At 37.8% G+C, this 16,650-nt stretch overlaps 1 protein-coding gene across 1 annotated transcript; it reads left to right on the top strand.

Annotated features, from left to right (window-relative positions):
* Positions 1-6,230: 6,230 nt before the first annotated feature.
* On the top strand, positions 6,231-16,099 carry LOC140172657 (putative enoyl-CoA hydratase). Its single transcript, XM_072195790.1, has 4 exons — positions 6,231-6,352; positions 10,434-10,612; positions 14,684-14,819; positions 15,937-16,099. The coding sequence occupies exons 1-4, from the start codon at positions 6,231-6,233 to the stop codon at positions 16,097-16,099; spliced, it is 600 nt and encodes a 199-aa protein (XP_072051891.1).
* Positions 16,100-16,650: the final 551 nt, after the last annotated feature.

The raw sequence follows: 16,650 nt of genomic DNA, 5'->3' as shown, positions 1-16,650 counted from the left end.
TGCTCTGTGCTATCTGTCATATGTGTATCTACTAGCTTGTAAACATCTTCCACACTGACTACTCTGACTGATGCCAATATTTCAAAGCCCATATCAACCTGCATGGCTATGTCCTGAGTTGTCTCACCATGGATTGGCAGTATAGGCAGTGGAAATGGATTGTTCTGCCCAACAACCCTGCACTATAAACTGCCCTACACCTTTCTTTGTTGTACTATCTGATGCATGGGTGATCATCTTTCCCTTCTGCTTCTCATCCTCAAGTTTGTCAACAACTAGATACAGACTTTGTGCCTCGATCTGCTCCAGGGCTGTCCTTATACTCCTGTTAGTTGGCACTGTATCTATGTCAAAAGTCTCATGATCCCCACAGTACTTCCAATGTCGTCCAAACATTGTATTACCAACCTCAATGACAGCTGAGCTTGATTTATTAACAGAGAGACCCCTTCCTGAGAGATTTGCTATAGCCTGATAAAACCCGTCACGTACTTTTCTCTCTGATGTTCTTATATGTCGGAACTCTTGGGGAACCGGGTCATCAGTGTCTACGGTACTATCTTCAGAAATGTCCTCGAAGAGCTTTCTCTTCTTTCCTTTGGAGGTACCTGCTTCATGCTGTGATGAGGTAGGTGTCTCACAAATCCTCTTCCCCATCCTCTTCGTCACTGTTACTGCTAGGAATCTCACCAGCCTCCATGAGAATCTCAGTAATATTGTCCATGGTCTTGTATTGAAATTGCTGGTCTCTTTCCCTTCTATACTCTTCTTGTCTCTCCCTCAGCCGCATTCTTTCTCTACGGATTGCCGCCGACCAGAGTCCTGTGCATACACGTCAAAAAGCTCTTCCTTAATGTCAAATAACTTCTTATACTCTTGAACAGCTTTTGAATTCTCCTTTCCTTTCTCGACATATCTCTTTCTTCCTTGGCTGAACTGCTTCCGAAGGGCTTCAACTCTCCTCACGATAGTGCTCAAGGACACGCAGAAGACTGTGTCGTGGTAATATTTGGCATATATTTGTTTTGCCACCTCCCGCACCGCAGTGTCCGTAGTTACTTTCCCCTTTTCTATGTGGTATCTGATCATGCAGATAACGCTCTGTATTGTTGGAAGTTTAGTTGGGGGCTGGAAGTGTTTGCATGGAGCAAAGTCCTTGTTGGGATCAAAACCCTTCGACTGGGATCGAGTTTTTGAAGTTGTAACGTAACTTGTTCTACACCACCAGTGCTATGCTATGTGACTAGGCTGAAACATATAAACATGAAACATAGGTTACTATCACTGTCTACAGTGAAATTAAACCCTTATCTTTAGTGGGATGCTACATAAGGGGGGTATTTATTACATAATATACATTATAAAGATGTTTCCAACCTGGTTCAGGACACGAACAAATCTCTGACATCAAATATTTTTCTTGCCAATTCAGTTCGTTATATTTTATTGTATTCTGGCGCTTAGAGGCCGCATTTGCGTGTATTAGTGCGCCTTTTAGAAATCTCGTTTTATTATTATTATTATTATTAACACATATGTTGCTAGCACTTTGCAACCAGATTGAATAGCAGTACATTGTGTAATATAGATTCGTACAATGAGGATTTTGTGTGTAATTCATAGCGTAAATTGCACATTTCGTTTTTTGGCAGGGGGCAAGGTTTTTTTTTCATGCAATATGCCCAAATTTGGTATGTAGGTTTCTCAAATTACCCAATGCACCACCCCTGAAGTGGGTGTAATTAAATTCCAAAAAATGCGTTTTTACCCCTATTATCCCCCTACCCTACCGGCATATACTTGTGTGTTGCTTGTTTCGATCGTGGTTCATTAGTTGACATAGTAACATTACGTTACTTCGATACCAGTCAGCTACCTGCACAACCGATTCTTTTGTTCTGCAAGGCTCACTCAGTCATTTAATGAGGCAATACAAACGATCGAAATTGGTGTTGAAATGAGCAAAATTTTGAGTTACACCTTTTCAGTGTAAAATTTTTTTCTCAGCCAAATGAAAAGCAATAATTTTCATTTTTTCAGTAAATGGCTGGAAAAACTATAATGCTTGATACTGATTTTTTTTAAAATCCTGGTGTTAAACTTAGGCCTGAAATTCAGTCATTTAGTGTAAGATATTCGGCCCGCGAGCTTTTTCTTGGATCAACCTTTTAGCTTTTCAAAGTAATATAGTTCGCTAATGAAGGATTTTCCCCAACTTTCTAAAGCACATCACCGTGAGCTATATATCATAGTTTTGTCAGAATTTCCGTTTTGATTTCACCATCTTTCACTGTCGGCTGAAAAATTTCTAAATCAACACGTGAAATCTAAAGGCTAGTACTAGCATTGTGGATCGATATCCCTGGGTTTAATAGGAATACCGGCATGGCTATAGTGTTGCCAGAACTTCAATATAGCAAAGAAATTCCCAGACCTATAGCGCTCCTACTGATCATGTTTAACCAGAACACCCAATTGGGGATTTAATCGCTGGTCGGGCAATTTGCTTTCAATGAAAAATTGACCTGGATAACAACAAAGGAAATATCGACTATTTCTGCTGGTTGCTCTCGAGATAAAAGTACTCACCATTGCCTACTTTTACTTAGTTTGACATTTTCGGAGCATCAATGGAAATAGGGTAAAACAAAAACGGAAATTCTGACAAAACTATAACATATAGACCCACACGATGTGCTTTACAGAGGTGGGAAATATCTTTCTTTAGCAAACTATGTTAGTTTGAGACGCTAAAACATGAATTCCGTAAAAAGCTCGCAGGCGAATTCAAGGCCTATAAAAATCAAAAATATCACACTAAAAGACACAATTTGATGCTTAATTTTAACACCAGGATTTTAAAAAATGTATATCCAAGCACCAAGTTTTTAACTGACATTACTGAAGAAAAAAAATATTGCTTTATATTTGACCGAGAAAATTAATTTCATAGCAAAAAGGTGTATCTCTGAATTGTGCTGATTTTTACATGTATCGATCGACTTTTAGCGCGACTAAGCATTTCTAAAGAATTGGTTGTCCAGGCGGCAGACTGATACTGCATGACAAACCGGCGATCAACTAAACTGATATAAAGGGCGTTGGCTCTTATGAAAGTGGTTCCTTGTTATGCAAATGAGAGAGTTTATGCTCCATACTTTCACACAGAGATTCGGAGGCTTGCTTTTTGTTATTTCCCTATTTCTCGTACTCAAGGACATTTCTTTACAGATGAATGAGTTTGAAAAGAGTCTTCCGCACGACTATACAGTGCGGACATGTGAGCTGAATTGTTGGTAAAAAATGTAATGAATAGGGTTGTGGCGCCCAGGGCTAAGCATATATAATGCCGCCCCTCTTTAATTCTTGACTTTCATCGCTTGGAGAGAATCGATGTTGAATTGGTCAATTCGGTGCCCCCTAAGGGTGGCGCCCAGGACACGTGCCCCTTCCCCACCCCAGTCGCTGCGCCACTACGTGGTAAACCATTTAGGTGAAGAGATAATCATGACTCGGCCGCCATAATAATAATCATTAATCAATTGGCTAATGTTATCGGCCAAATTCATACATTTACAAATACAGAAACGACTGTTTTAAACATATAACATACATGATGCAGTCATGTCTACAGTAGAATTCACCACGACCTTTGCAGGACTTAAACCCTATTAAAAGCTATTAAACCAAGATAACACTCATTGAAAACAGGTCAACTGATTAAATCAGATCTTCTCTGGTTAAATCCACACTACACATGTTTCTGTTTTACCTGTGCGGTATTGTAATGAGCTGGTATTATAGTTTCAGTTGGGTAACCGATTATAAAGCAAACGCAAGGTAACAATACTATGTGGGCCTTTGTTTACGAAATGAGACAATAGTCTGCTTATTGTTAACCAGCATTCTTGAAAATGAGAAACATAATGGTTGTACACTTAACACGGGTTGGAAATAATTTCTTCATATTTTTTGGTGTTATCTGTCGTTTACATATCCTTCCTAAAACAAAAAAGTGCGAATATTTCCAAACACCTAAATTAGCTAAAAATTTAGGACATGTTACAAAACTATATTTTCTAGAATTTCAGAAGAGTACTTTAAATATTGGCCGGTTATTTCTCACACAGTGACGTTAACTAGGCAATGGCCTATACTTCTAACATACACTATTTGTAGAGGTCACGCGTCAATGGTGAGAGCACTGTGTATTGTGTATAGGAAAACGGACAGTAACTGCAGTATGAATAATTTGGTCCGAGGTATTGTTACATTAGTTAACCTCGGGATTACACCGCGGGATGAGGTAGTAGGGTTTGTCTGTATTCGCTCAAATGAATGCTCACAAAGGACGCTACGAGTCAACTGGTAGTCTAGTAGTCAACTAGCTGGTAACCATGTTGCACGAATCAATATCAAAACTGAGGTCATCGCACTTTTGCTTATAAGGACTCCGGGAGGCTCGGTAATTTGAATGTTTTGACATTTTGACATTCAGTCAAGTTGGCATAGGTTGGACAGGGTTGACTGATAAAACAAATTAGTTTACACAAAACAAAGAGGGAGGTATGTCATTAAAAACAATGTTTTTCAATAAGAGTTCTGTTGTAAACTGTTATGTACATTTTGGGCTGGTTTGTCAAAATGTTGCCGAGTTCTAAGCGACCGTTCACAAACACTTGTGGGGGTCTGATGCAAAAAGGGGGCCCTGAAAATTTGTGACTCTCCTATGGGGGGGGCTGAAAAAATGACCATATGCTTTTCTATGGGTTTGACCCATAATTTTCATGTCAAAAAGGAGGGATTTTTGAAATTTTTGAGATCTGTAAAGGAGGGGGGGGGGGACGAAAAATTTTCGCGATGAAATTTTTTTGCATCAGGCCCCCCCCCCTAATAAGTGTTTGTGAACGGTCCCCCGTGGGAGCACGTGTGGCCGAGTGGATAAGGCGCCCGACTCATAATCCATAGGTTGCGAATTCGAGCCCCGCTTGGGCCAACGTGTTGTGTCCTTGGGCAAGGCACTTTATCCTCATTGCCTTCTAGGGATGGGGCTGGGTTGGATTGAATGTTTGTATAGTTGTTTGTTTCAATGTTGCAATATTGGCGCTGATTAAGCTGCTGCCTGCAAATTGCATTGTGTCTATTTACGTGTGTTTAATGTACATTTCTAGCAATTTGACCTGCGGGTCACCATTATAGTTTGAAATAAAACCTTTTTTTTTTAAACCGATCGCAGCTCAATGCGTAAAAAATAATAATTATTACGTTATTGTGTAATATGCCTGTACTTTTTCGGATTGGAGCGGTCGATGCTGCTGGAAGATTGAATAAAATATACATAACTAAAATGAACAAGTCATTATTTTATTGCTTGATGAGAGAGTAGTGCAACTGTTTCTTGTTTTGGCAGTGCCGCCGAGAGTTATAACAGGCCCTGTGGGTAAAATGAACGTCAGGGACCCCTAAGTCCGACATCGCGATGTTGACATCGACATAGCGAGCCTTTTTTATATTCGACATAGCGAACCTTACCTTCGACATTACGAACCCTATTTTATATTTGACATAGCGTACCAGCTGGTATCAATTCGAGATGGCCTGATTTGGGCTAGAAGTGGACACTATAATTAAATACAGAAATAAAAAGAATTTATCGCGTCTGATGTCACTGTCAATTACGGTCTTTGATTGGTTTACACAGGTTAATCAGCGCGTAAAAGGAAGACCGATCTATCTGGTGCTGATCGGAGAAAAGGAATAGCAGCAAATGGCGAAAAATTACGTACTTTTACAAGGCAAAAAGCAGCTTTTCTAGGCATTGTTGACATGGTGCCTTCGCCAAAGAAAGTTTCCTACTATAAAGACCTAACTTTTGAGATGGTTTGCATGTTTGAAGGTGCAAAATTAACAATAAGGCGCCCGGTTGTACCTCCGCGTTCAGCAAGTCATCATCACGACACTTGTAAACAAACCGTGCTCGAATTTGATTGACAGATGACGTCAGACGCGATAAATTCTTTTTATCTCTGTCTTTAAGTATAGATATAGATAATAGGGGATAAAGGTCAGATATATCGATAAACAAGCGTTATAGTACCCGAGTTAAACTTGATCACAAATTTAACAAAATATTATATGAGGTGGCACAACGTGTCTATAATCATCCAGATATTATGTATAATTTGCCTTAATTATACGTTGTAAGCTGTTGTATTTATTGCTGATTAAAAATGGCTAGCCACATAGTTCGCTACATCAATGACATAGCTGTATTAGTGCTCAACGATGGCAAGAACAGGTTCAATTTGACCAGTATCAATGCAAAGATGGATGCGGTAAACAGCATTGAGAGGTAAGAATTAGGTGTGGCGAGGTTATGAACTTTTGTAACAGGTAACAGGCCTTGCTACTCTTCTATTCGCCAAACGCCAAGAGTTTCTAGAATGCTGTTGAAATAAGAAAATTTTAATGCTAATTCATTGCACATTCTAGGGAAGCGTGGTTACCTTTTTGAAATAACCGAGTGAGAGGGTTTTCAAGAAAATATTTTTCCTGTCAAAACTGAAGCATCCTCTGTATAAAAGAAAATATGTATATTAAGGGATCCAAAATGAGCGTTTATTGCGTTTCGACAGTATTTTTTGTGGGACATGAGAGCACCTCAGACCTATCGAATTGCATTCTGAATACGAAGCATCTCTTTCTGATATCAAATAATTTTCATTTTTTGAAAATCACAATATAATACAAATTTTATGACAAATTAAAACAATTTGATATTTTTCAAATTTTTGATATATAACAGTCCTCGAAGTAATTATATAAATCTAATGATATATTCTTAAAGTGTATGTAGCAGGGAGGAAAAAGCCGACGGTCAATTGAAAATTTTGACCTTTCATATTGAAGATATGGATTTTTTCCCAAAAAGACCTAATTTTTTTTGGTGTTTTGGGAAAAAATCCATATCTTCAATACAAAAGGTCAAAATTTTCAATTGATCGTCGGCTTTTCATCCCACCTACATACACTTTAAGTATAAATCATCAGATTTATAAAGTTTACTTCAAGTACTGTTAAATATCAAAAATATCAATTTTAATGATTTGCCATAAAATGTGTATTAAATTGCGAATTTCAAAAATCAAAATTATTTGATATCAGAATGACATTCTTCGTATTCAGAATGCAATTCGATATGTCTGATGTGCTCTTATGTCCCAAAATAAATACTGTCCAAACGTTCATACCCCAGCCCTTAACTGCACATCATATATAACGATTTGTGATACCCAATTGTGGCACATTTGATGTCATTTATGAGGCAGAGAATTTTATTTCAATTCTATATACGCCAAAATTGAGCGAGAATGGCGATAGAAACAACGTTGAAAATTCCATGTAAAAATTACATTAGACCCCGACAAAGATCACTGTTTCGTTTTTATGGTAATCTAGTCTTTTATTTCCTGAAATAAAATTAGGGGTATAATGATTGTGGATTTCTTGTATAAATGATAAAAACATCAACGTGTATACAAGAAGCTACAAGAAAAATGGTAGGCCACATACTGACCGACATATACGGCGAGTAGCAGGCTAGTAGCGCACATGCGAGTCAAAATCGATATAATGTATGGAAAAACTATTGTGCATGTATAGGCTCATTTATTGTCGGATTTCTGTATATAGAACACGCAGTTATCAACAATTGAGCGCTATTAATACACATTCATGTTTTTAAACAAATACAATTCCAAAATATGGTACGTTTTCTGTCTTTGCTTGTCACGTGGTATGTTGAAGTAATGAAGTTGCGATTATATGTTTAAATTTTCACGATGACACCAACAAGTCCTTGTGGCCGAGCGGTCTAAGACGCGTGGGTTCGAGCCCCGCCGCCGGAGAATGTATGTATGGCGAAGAGTGGTGTGTGGCCTTGCTGTCTAGATTTTAAAGGCGAGTGGTTTATCAAAAGAAAGCGCAGTGATTTATAGTGCGCTACGCACAGGCACAACGCCTAGACGTTGATCCACAAGCCTCAGCACACTTTACAGGTTATCGATGACCACTACGGCCCACATCATTCCACAAACCATTTAACAGCATTTCAGGGACTTTGCTGCTTCAAGAGCGCACACCCTAGACATTCCACAAATAACCTTCGCAACCCGGCTTCGCAACCAGGATCAGCTCCCCGAGTTTCGTACGGGTTACAACGAGACAAATTAGCAGTGAGTTCCTTGTCCAATGGAATTTCAAGCTAACTCAATTTCTACACGAGAGCGTACTAGGCACCGCCAGGGTTCGAACCCGCAACCTCTCGCACCATAGTCGAACGCCTTATCGATTGAGCTAACTTGACTGCTAAAAATAAATGTAGATATTTATATAGCGCTTTATGCCGTAAACAGCCTCAAAGCGCTTTACATTTAATTCGCCGTTATTAGAATACGGTATGTCGGAACCACGTTTGCTGCCTACAAATGGCGCAGGGTTCATCAGTACAATGACTGTGACTACCCCTAATAGCTTCCCATTGCACCTGGGTGGGGTGAGGCAAGCGAGACAAAGCGCCTTGCCCAAGGGCGCAACACGGTGGCGGGGCTCTATCACTCTCTAGCATGATGCTAGGCAAGTGATCGAATTTTAACAAGTTTTCACAATACTCTTATTGGGGGTGTATAATCAAGTAGAGCTTCGGTTTTAAAATGGTATTTACGTATTTATGTTAAAATGCGAAATTTTTGCCTTTTTCCGCTTTGAGGAGTAAAGATTTTATTAAATACTGAATTTTTACTGATTCACTGGCTGATTTTGGGAGATTCGCAGCAAGTGATATTTAGTGTATATGGCGAGTGGAAATTCGCTCACTAGAAATCTAGTTTGGGCGACGGTGGTGAGCGAGAACGATCGCTTGCCTCAAAACGGCAAGGTCTGGGTAGGAAGTGAGAAATATCCAAACAAATTAAGTCTTATTACGTTAATGTCACAGGGTAAAGGTTGCCTGTATTCACCAAACTGGAAAACCGCCGGCACTATGTTTACTAAACAGTGGTATTTGACTTTCACAATGTGATAAATGATTGCTTCAGGTACAGCTTAGGTCTACTCAATAGACTGTACAAGTTCAGTTTGTGCAACATGTATGTAACAATCTTGATCAGGGTCGTGTATGTTTCGGTGACTGGTTGAATTTCTACAGTCTCTAACCATTGTTTTGTATTACGTTGTCGAATATCAGCATCAAATCTGCGCAGAAGAAAGATAACAGCCAAAAACCTTTCACTATAAAGCTGTTGTTCAGTGTTTGCTTTAAAAAAAAACCATGTCTGCAAATTACAATAATCAGGGGAGACCTAGTACTGTCGATCCCGGAAGCGTTATTTCTTTCTGCAACCATAATGGGCCGCAATGCGATAACACATAGTACATACATGTAATTATAGGCCTATGAGGCTAGATATAACACGAGTTTATTACCATTATTATTTCCTCTTACTTAATAAAATAAAAAGCAATCGATATAATTAAAATTCTACAACGGTTTACCTGGGGGTTCGAACCCACAATCTTCGTATCCATAGTCTAATGCCTACACGACTGTGCTATGATTCGTTGTGCCAGAAAGGTGTTTGTTTATGATACTTATTGATTACGGAATAAAGTGCATAGTATATTAGTACTAATAAATACGTATATAATCCTAACCCTAAGCCTAACCCTAATCCCTAACCCTAACCCTTACCCTAACCCTAACCCTAACCCTAACCCTAACCCTAACCCTAACCCTAACCCTAACCCTAACCCTAACCCTAACCCTAACCCTAAACCCTAACCCTACCCCTAACCCTAACCCTAACCCTAACCCTAACCCTAACCCTAACCCTAACCCTAACCCTAACCCTAACCCTAACCCCTAACCCGTACCCTAACCATAACCATAAGACCCTAACCCTGACAATAATGAACCTTGCCTCGGACTATGCGGTTAGTGATATATTGCGGCCCATTATGTTTGCAGAAAGAAATTAAGCATCCCGGAAGTCTTGTCATACATGTAAGAGGTGAAGTTTAAAATCAATAAGATTAAAACTGCTTTAAAGGAACACTTCGGCAATCACAGCATTGTGCCTTATATGTTAGAAAAGCAATTATCAAGCACGGATCACAGCCGACTCTCACCACGCGATATTCAAATTTCCCGGACACCAAAATTGCCTGTGGCAATTCCTTTCAATAACACAATGAAGGCTGACGACAATTGAGCACACATAACCATGACGTCATTACCACAGGCAATTTCGGCGCGGGAATTCTGAACATCGCGTGTTGAGAGCCGGCTGTTTTTATTCGTTTTATGGTCAATATGAGTTTGTGAATGTTGTGATTGCCGGAGTGTTCCTTTAAGTCACTGTTATTTTGTCTCAAAGAAATGTAAATGCCAAGGCATTGGTTATCACGGGGACAGGGACATTCTTCAGCATGGGACTAGATCTTGAGTGGTTGGTTAAACAAGATGAAGGTACAACCAGAGAATTCTTTCAAGCTTGGACACGATTAGACAATAAGTTGGCGACATTTCCACTACCAACAATCGCTGCAATTAATGGTATGTACCAAACAAACACAAAACGTTTTACCTCAATATATCTGTTGCATTCACGATAAACAATATTGATACATCTTAATTACATTTATAGCATTTGTAATTACCAACGATGATATACCTCAATCATCGGTAGCTTTTATTGCCTCATAAGATTTACAATTTCCAACAATGATATACTTCGATTATATCCCTCACATTTATAATTACCAAAGATGATATGCCTGAACTACATCCGTCGCATTTATAATTACCAACAGTGATATACCTCAATTACATCCTTAGCACTTACAATTACTAACAAGAATATACCTCGATTATATCCCTCACATTTATAATTACCAAAGATGATATGCCTGAACTACATCCGTCGCATTTATAATTACCAACAGTGATATACCTCAATTACATCCTTAGCACTTACAATTACTAACAAGAATATACCTCGATTATATCCCTCACATTTATAATTACCAAAGATGATATGCCTGAACTACATCCGTCGCATTTATAATTACCAACAGTGATATACCTCAATTACATCCTTAGCACTTACAATTACTAACAAGAATATACCTCGATTATATCCCTCACATTTACAATTACCAAAGATGATATGCCTGAACTACATCCGTCACATTTATAATTACCAACAGTGATATACCTCAATTACATCCTTAGCACTTACAATTACTAACAATGATATACCTCGATTATATCCCTCACATTTACAGTTACCAAAGATGATATGCCTGAACTACATCCGTCGCATTTGTAATTAGCAGCAATGATATACCTCAATTACATCCTTAGCACTTACAATTACTAACAAGAATATACCTCGATTATATCCCTCACATTTATAATTACCAAAGATGATATGCCTGAACTACATCCGTCGCATTTATAATTACCAACAGTGATATACCTCAATTACATCCTTAGCACTTACAATTACTAACAAGAATATACCTCGATTATATCCCTCACATTTATAATTACCAAAGATGATATGCCTGAACTACATCCGTCGCATTTATAATTACCAACAGTGATATACCTCAATTACATCCTTAGCACTTACAATTACTAACAAGAATATACCTCGATTATATCCCTCACATTTACAATTACCAAAGATGATATGCCTGAACTACATCCGTCACATTTATAATTACCAACAGTGATATACCTCAATTACATCCTTAGCACTTACAATTACTAACAATGATATACCTCGATTATATCCCTCACATTTACAGTTACCAAAGATGATATGCCTGAACTACATCCGTCGCATTTGTAATTAGCAGCAATGATATACCTCAATTACATCCTTAGCACTTACAATTACTAACAATGATATACCTCGATTATATCCCTCACATTTACAATTACCAAAGATGATATGCCTGAACTACATCCGTCACATTTATAATTACCAACAGTGATATACCTCAATTACATCCTTAGCACTTACAATTGAATACATGAATACAAAAGCCACCTAAGTCCATGTGAAGTTATTTTGAGAGAAAAACCCGTGTATCATTTTAATTCCTTCAGTTAGATTTACCTGGTCAATATGGTAAGTTTTACGTGCAAATGAGTGGATTAACCTGTATTAGGTATGACGATTAGCATTTCAGGGACTTCGTGGGGTTCATTTTAAATTTTGGACTTAGGTGGTTTTTGAATCATATACAAAGACAGCAATGTTAGAATGAGATTACCACTAGTAAGATAATACAAAATAAAGCACACAGGTATGTATAATGTTGATAATCATTCTGCCATGTAATATAAACCACACACTTTCCTTTATTAAACCCATTTTTGTTCAAAAGTCATTCTCTAGCAATGAATGTGTTACAAGTGGACTTTTATACATACTGGATTTCAATCAATGTGTTACAAGACTCAAATCATGGAATTGGGTGATTCTTTCATACATGCTATTTTTCACATGCCCAATAGACACAGAGAATGAATTTGAGTTGTTCTTTCATGCATATGACAGGCCTATGTATAGCAACAATTTCCCATGCTTAACTCAATTTGGCCAAAGTATGGACTTAGGTGGCTTTTGTATTCATATATTCAATTACTAACAATGATATACCTCGATTATATCCCTCACATTTACAATGACCAAAGATGATATGCCTGAACTACATCCGTCGCATTTATAATTTACCAATATACTTCAATTATATCCGTATCAATTGCAATGGTTTCAATATTCTATACTTTTTCCACAACCATGTCAATTTTTTTCTCGACTCAATTTTGGTCGTACATCCATTTTTCAACAACTCTTCCTATCCCTTTGTACAGGTGCCGACCGTTGTTAATCCATGATGAATCCGCACTTTTAGTGTAGCGTATACGCGAACGCGAGCGAGACTAAGCGTTACGCGAGAGCGCGTAAGATTCGTCATGCCTGGAACCTTTATGCGTATGCAAGGTTACAAGTTGAATTCAGTATTTTTCAGGTAGCGGCTAAACATTGCCGTTTTATTCTGTAGTTTTATTGCTGATATCAACAGAGAAATCATCGAAGTTTTTGTAAGGCTGAGTGGCAATGATCAACGATCTTTAGCTTCTTTTCGTTGTTGTGTCCGGCGCGTCTGCGTGGTTTACTTCGCTCGGGCAGCTAAAGCTGCCCTCGCGAAGTAAACCACGCAGACGACGCGGACGCATCGTTGTTAATCGGTGATGAACAACGGTGAAACATGATTGAATCACTAAACATATATCAAAATGAGTACACCTTAATTACATATGAAGCATTTACAATTACCAGAAATTACATACCTCAATTACATTCGTATCATTAGCAATTAACAAAAGTGATATACCTAAATTACTTCCTTTTTCAAGTGATAGCCATCCCCAGCAGTTGAAGTATTGCATAATACATTTTGTTATGTCTGTCATAACTCAATCAAACCAACCAATCTACAATCTTGTGCGAAAATCGTTGGGACAGATAATGTATTTATAATTCAATTTCCTGTGAATTGAACATAAAGCTGAAAATACACGATACGTTTCATAGCTTATGTTATGTACTTGCTTCTTACTCCCCCTCCCCTCCCCTGGAAACAATGTTGGAGCAGACATTGAGCGCAACCACTTACTATTTTGCAGCATCCAATATTGAATAAGGGGAGCGGGGATGTTTAAAATAAACAAACTGTCCCAAGCATTTCGCGCGGGATTGTATATTCAACTCATCTCCTCCAGTTGTCTTGTTAGACCAAATGGTTTGCAGACCAAATGTCTATTAGACTTAATGGTTAAAGACCATGTGGGTATTAGACTAAATGATTATTGGACTTAATGGTTTGTTACTAGACAAAGTGACTTTTGGTCTAAATGGTTATAGGATAATGATAATTGGACCAAATGAGTATTGGACGCAATGGACTTTGGACCAAGTGGACGTAGACGAAATGGGTATTAGATGAAATGGTATTTAGCCCTAGAACTACTGAGCCATATTTTATAACACAGACTACGAGGGGGGGGGGTGCACCCCTCATTTTCAATTATAAACGTTATATACCGTTAATTTTGGAAATTCTGGCTATATATAGAAGTATAGGCAAAATTTATTTTCGGCTAATAATTCTGCAAAAATTTTCACCGAATTGTCTCAAGAATGTAAAAGTATAATGACTATTTTTATATAAATAAAAAGTATAAAGTTTTTAGCTCTTGGAATAATTTCACAAGAGCGAAATGAAAATTAACGGAGTCTCACCACCCCTCCCACCTTCTATGGTCATCTTTGATGGCCGGTCCTACCCCCGGTATTAAAGGGGCTGGGGTAAAGATTTTATCACGATGGATCTACGATTAGCTTAAGTCGTTTGGGCGTAAACGCGTGCGTTTTTTTTATGACGGATACAAAATCTTATGGGTTGGTACACCCCCCTTCGTAGTTCTAGGGTTACTAGACCAAATGACAAATCTTCCATGAGTATCACATTTCGTGTTATAACTTACATTATATCAGTATATTATTGAATTGTAGTTCTTATCATTTCTCGTATACTTATGTGATAGGTTTTGCCCTCGGTGGAGGGGCATTTCTAGCTCTATTGTGCGATAAACGTATCATGCGGACACAGAAAGGTTGGATCTGCACTCCTGCGATTCATTATAACTTCCAACTACCTCCACATTTGTTGGAAATAGTTAGGTAATAAAGCAACAACAACATCTGTATATAATGTTATTGTGCTTATTATACGTCATCAACTAGGAGGCAAATTAGTGGTAAAGGGGGTAAATGCCCCTGTAAATGCGCTCCGAGGAATCACAAAACGCTTGACAAAGAACGTATAAATGGGCTATTCCAGAAATAGATGCACTCTCCCTACAGGGAAGGTGAAAGAAAATAGCTCACAATCGAACATTCTAAATTTGAGGGGCTCGTTTTGGACTTCTTTTATTTTAAATTCACTACAGGGGATGTGCCGTTATTATCTGGAATTGCCCGATGTAGGGCACGGTTGTTTGATGTATATAGAATTGGCTTCATTATTAAGTAAATACAAACTATAGGTGGCGCTATTTATCATAAATCATATTATTTTAAAATGGTTCAAAAGCATCTGTATACATTATCATGATACCACTTTAAGCTGTTGAAGCCTAATATTGGTTTGTACATGTTTTGTTTGAAAAACTAATAAATGATCACATCAAACAACCGTGAGGGTTACATAAAGAGTATAACGAAACATTATTATAATATTTTAACACATTTTTTTTCTAAACATGCTAACATAATGCTATTTTAAATATTTTACGATAACATTAAGGATTTTTTTTTAATGAAGCTGTAGTGTATTTCATGTAAAACTTTTCAAACACGTTTGCATGAACCGAAATTTAAATGTTATTATTTTTTTTGGTGAAAACCAAAACAAGTTTATGACACGTTTGAAACGTTTTCAATTTTTGTGAGTGTTGCGGGGCTTTGAGAGATTCTGAGAAGTTTTGGACTCGATGTGCAGCTCGTTTTGACTCCTTCGTCATCCGGCTTGTATAGGTGACTAACCGGATCACACGCCACTGGGATTAACAGTTACCATGGTTACAGTGTAACCCTAAATTTAAATTATTCAGTTGCCACGTTTTGCGCCATCATCGATCAGACGATAGCGGCTTTATTCGCACAAGTGAAACTGGTTAAATTTAAGGAAAGTTTCACGTCATACTAAAACATTACTGCTTTATGATAATTAAAAAGAGGCATAATTTTATATTTTGAAAGCCATGTTCAGTTAAACTGTCAATTTTCCTTATTACAGAATCAAAGTGCAATCCCCAAAAGTTCTACGAGACTTGGTTTTATTTGGGAACGAAATAAACGCAGTCGACGCATTAAACGCCGGTCTAGTCGATGAAATTGTAGATGAAAGTCTGTTATTACAGAAAGCAAGGCAAATGGCCACAGACACTCTTGGTGAGTAGAAGTGCATGTTATAAGGTTGTAATAACAACAGATGGCGCTATCACTGCACTAAAATGATTCTTATGATCATTTTGCTGTAGAATGATTAATGTTATCATTTTAGTAGGGAGACTGGTTGCAGGAATACAGGTGTTTCTGAAAGATTGGTACTGGAGCTAAATTGGATTCCTTTGCTTATTTGCAATGATGAATAAATTCTCAGAAACATAACGTATGGGGATCTCCTTTTTAAATCATTTGATATACTTATGTGATTTAGGAATGATTAACTGTTTCCCCCTCCCCACATACATATACTTACCCCAAAAACATTCTTTCAGAAACATCATATATGTGACCATCCACATCGAAACGCTCGTAAAGTCGGCCCCTGGTCAATTTTGTTTTCTTACATATTTAGAAAATATATGTCATAAGCTTTACAATGATATATCATTTGACTTCAAACAATATCCAGAAGCGGGGTTATGGCTTGTTAAACTTTGCTACCTCAGTAAAAAGGTACATTATTTTGGTGCTACAATATCTCTCTTTTCTACATTGCTGGTAT

The sequence above is a fragment of the Amphiura filiformis genome, chromosome 16, assembly GCF_039555335.1.
Source record: "Amphiura filiformis chromosome 16, Afil_fr2py, whole genome shotgun sequence".
In the NCBI taxonomy this organism is placed as follows: domain Eukaryota; kingdom Metazoa; phylum Echinodermata; class Ophiuroidea; order Amphilepidida; family Amphiuridae; genus Amphiura; species Amphiura filiformis.
This window is presented reverse-complemented; position numbering and strand designations above follow the sequence as displayed.

Coding starts and splice junctions, on each gene's coding strand:
- LOC140172657 (XM_072195790.1), top strand. CDS start 6,231: ATGGCTAGCCACATAGTTCGCTACATCAATGACATAGCTGTATTAGTG. Junction 10,613..14,683: donor AACAATCGCTGCAATTAATG/GTATGTACCAAA, acceptor CTTATGTGATAG/GTTTTGCCCTCGGTGGAGGG. Junction 14,820..15,936: donor CATTTGTTGGAAATAGTTAG/GTAATAAAGCAA, acceptor TCCTTATTACAG/AATCAAAGTGCAATCCCCAA.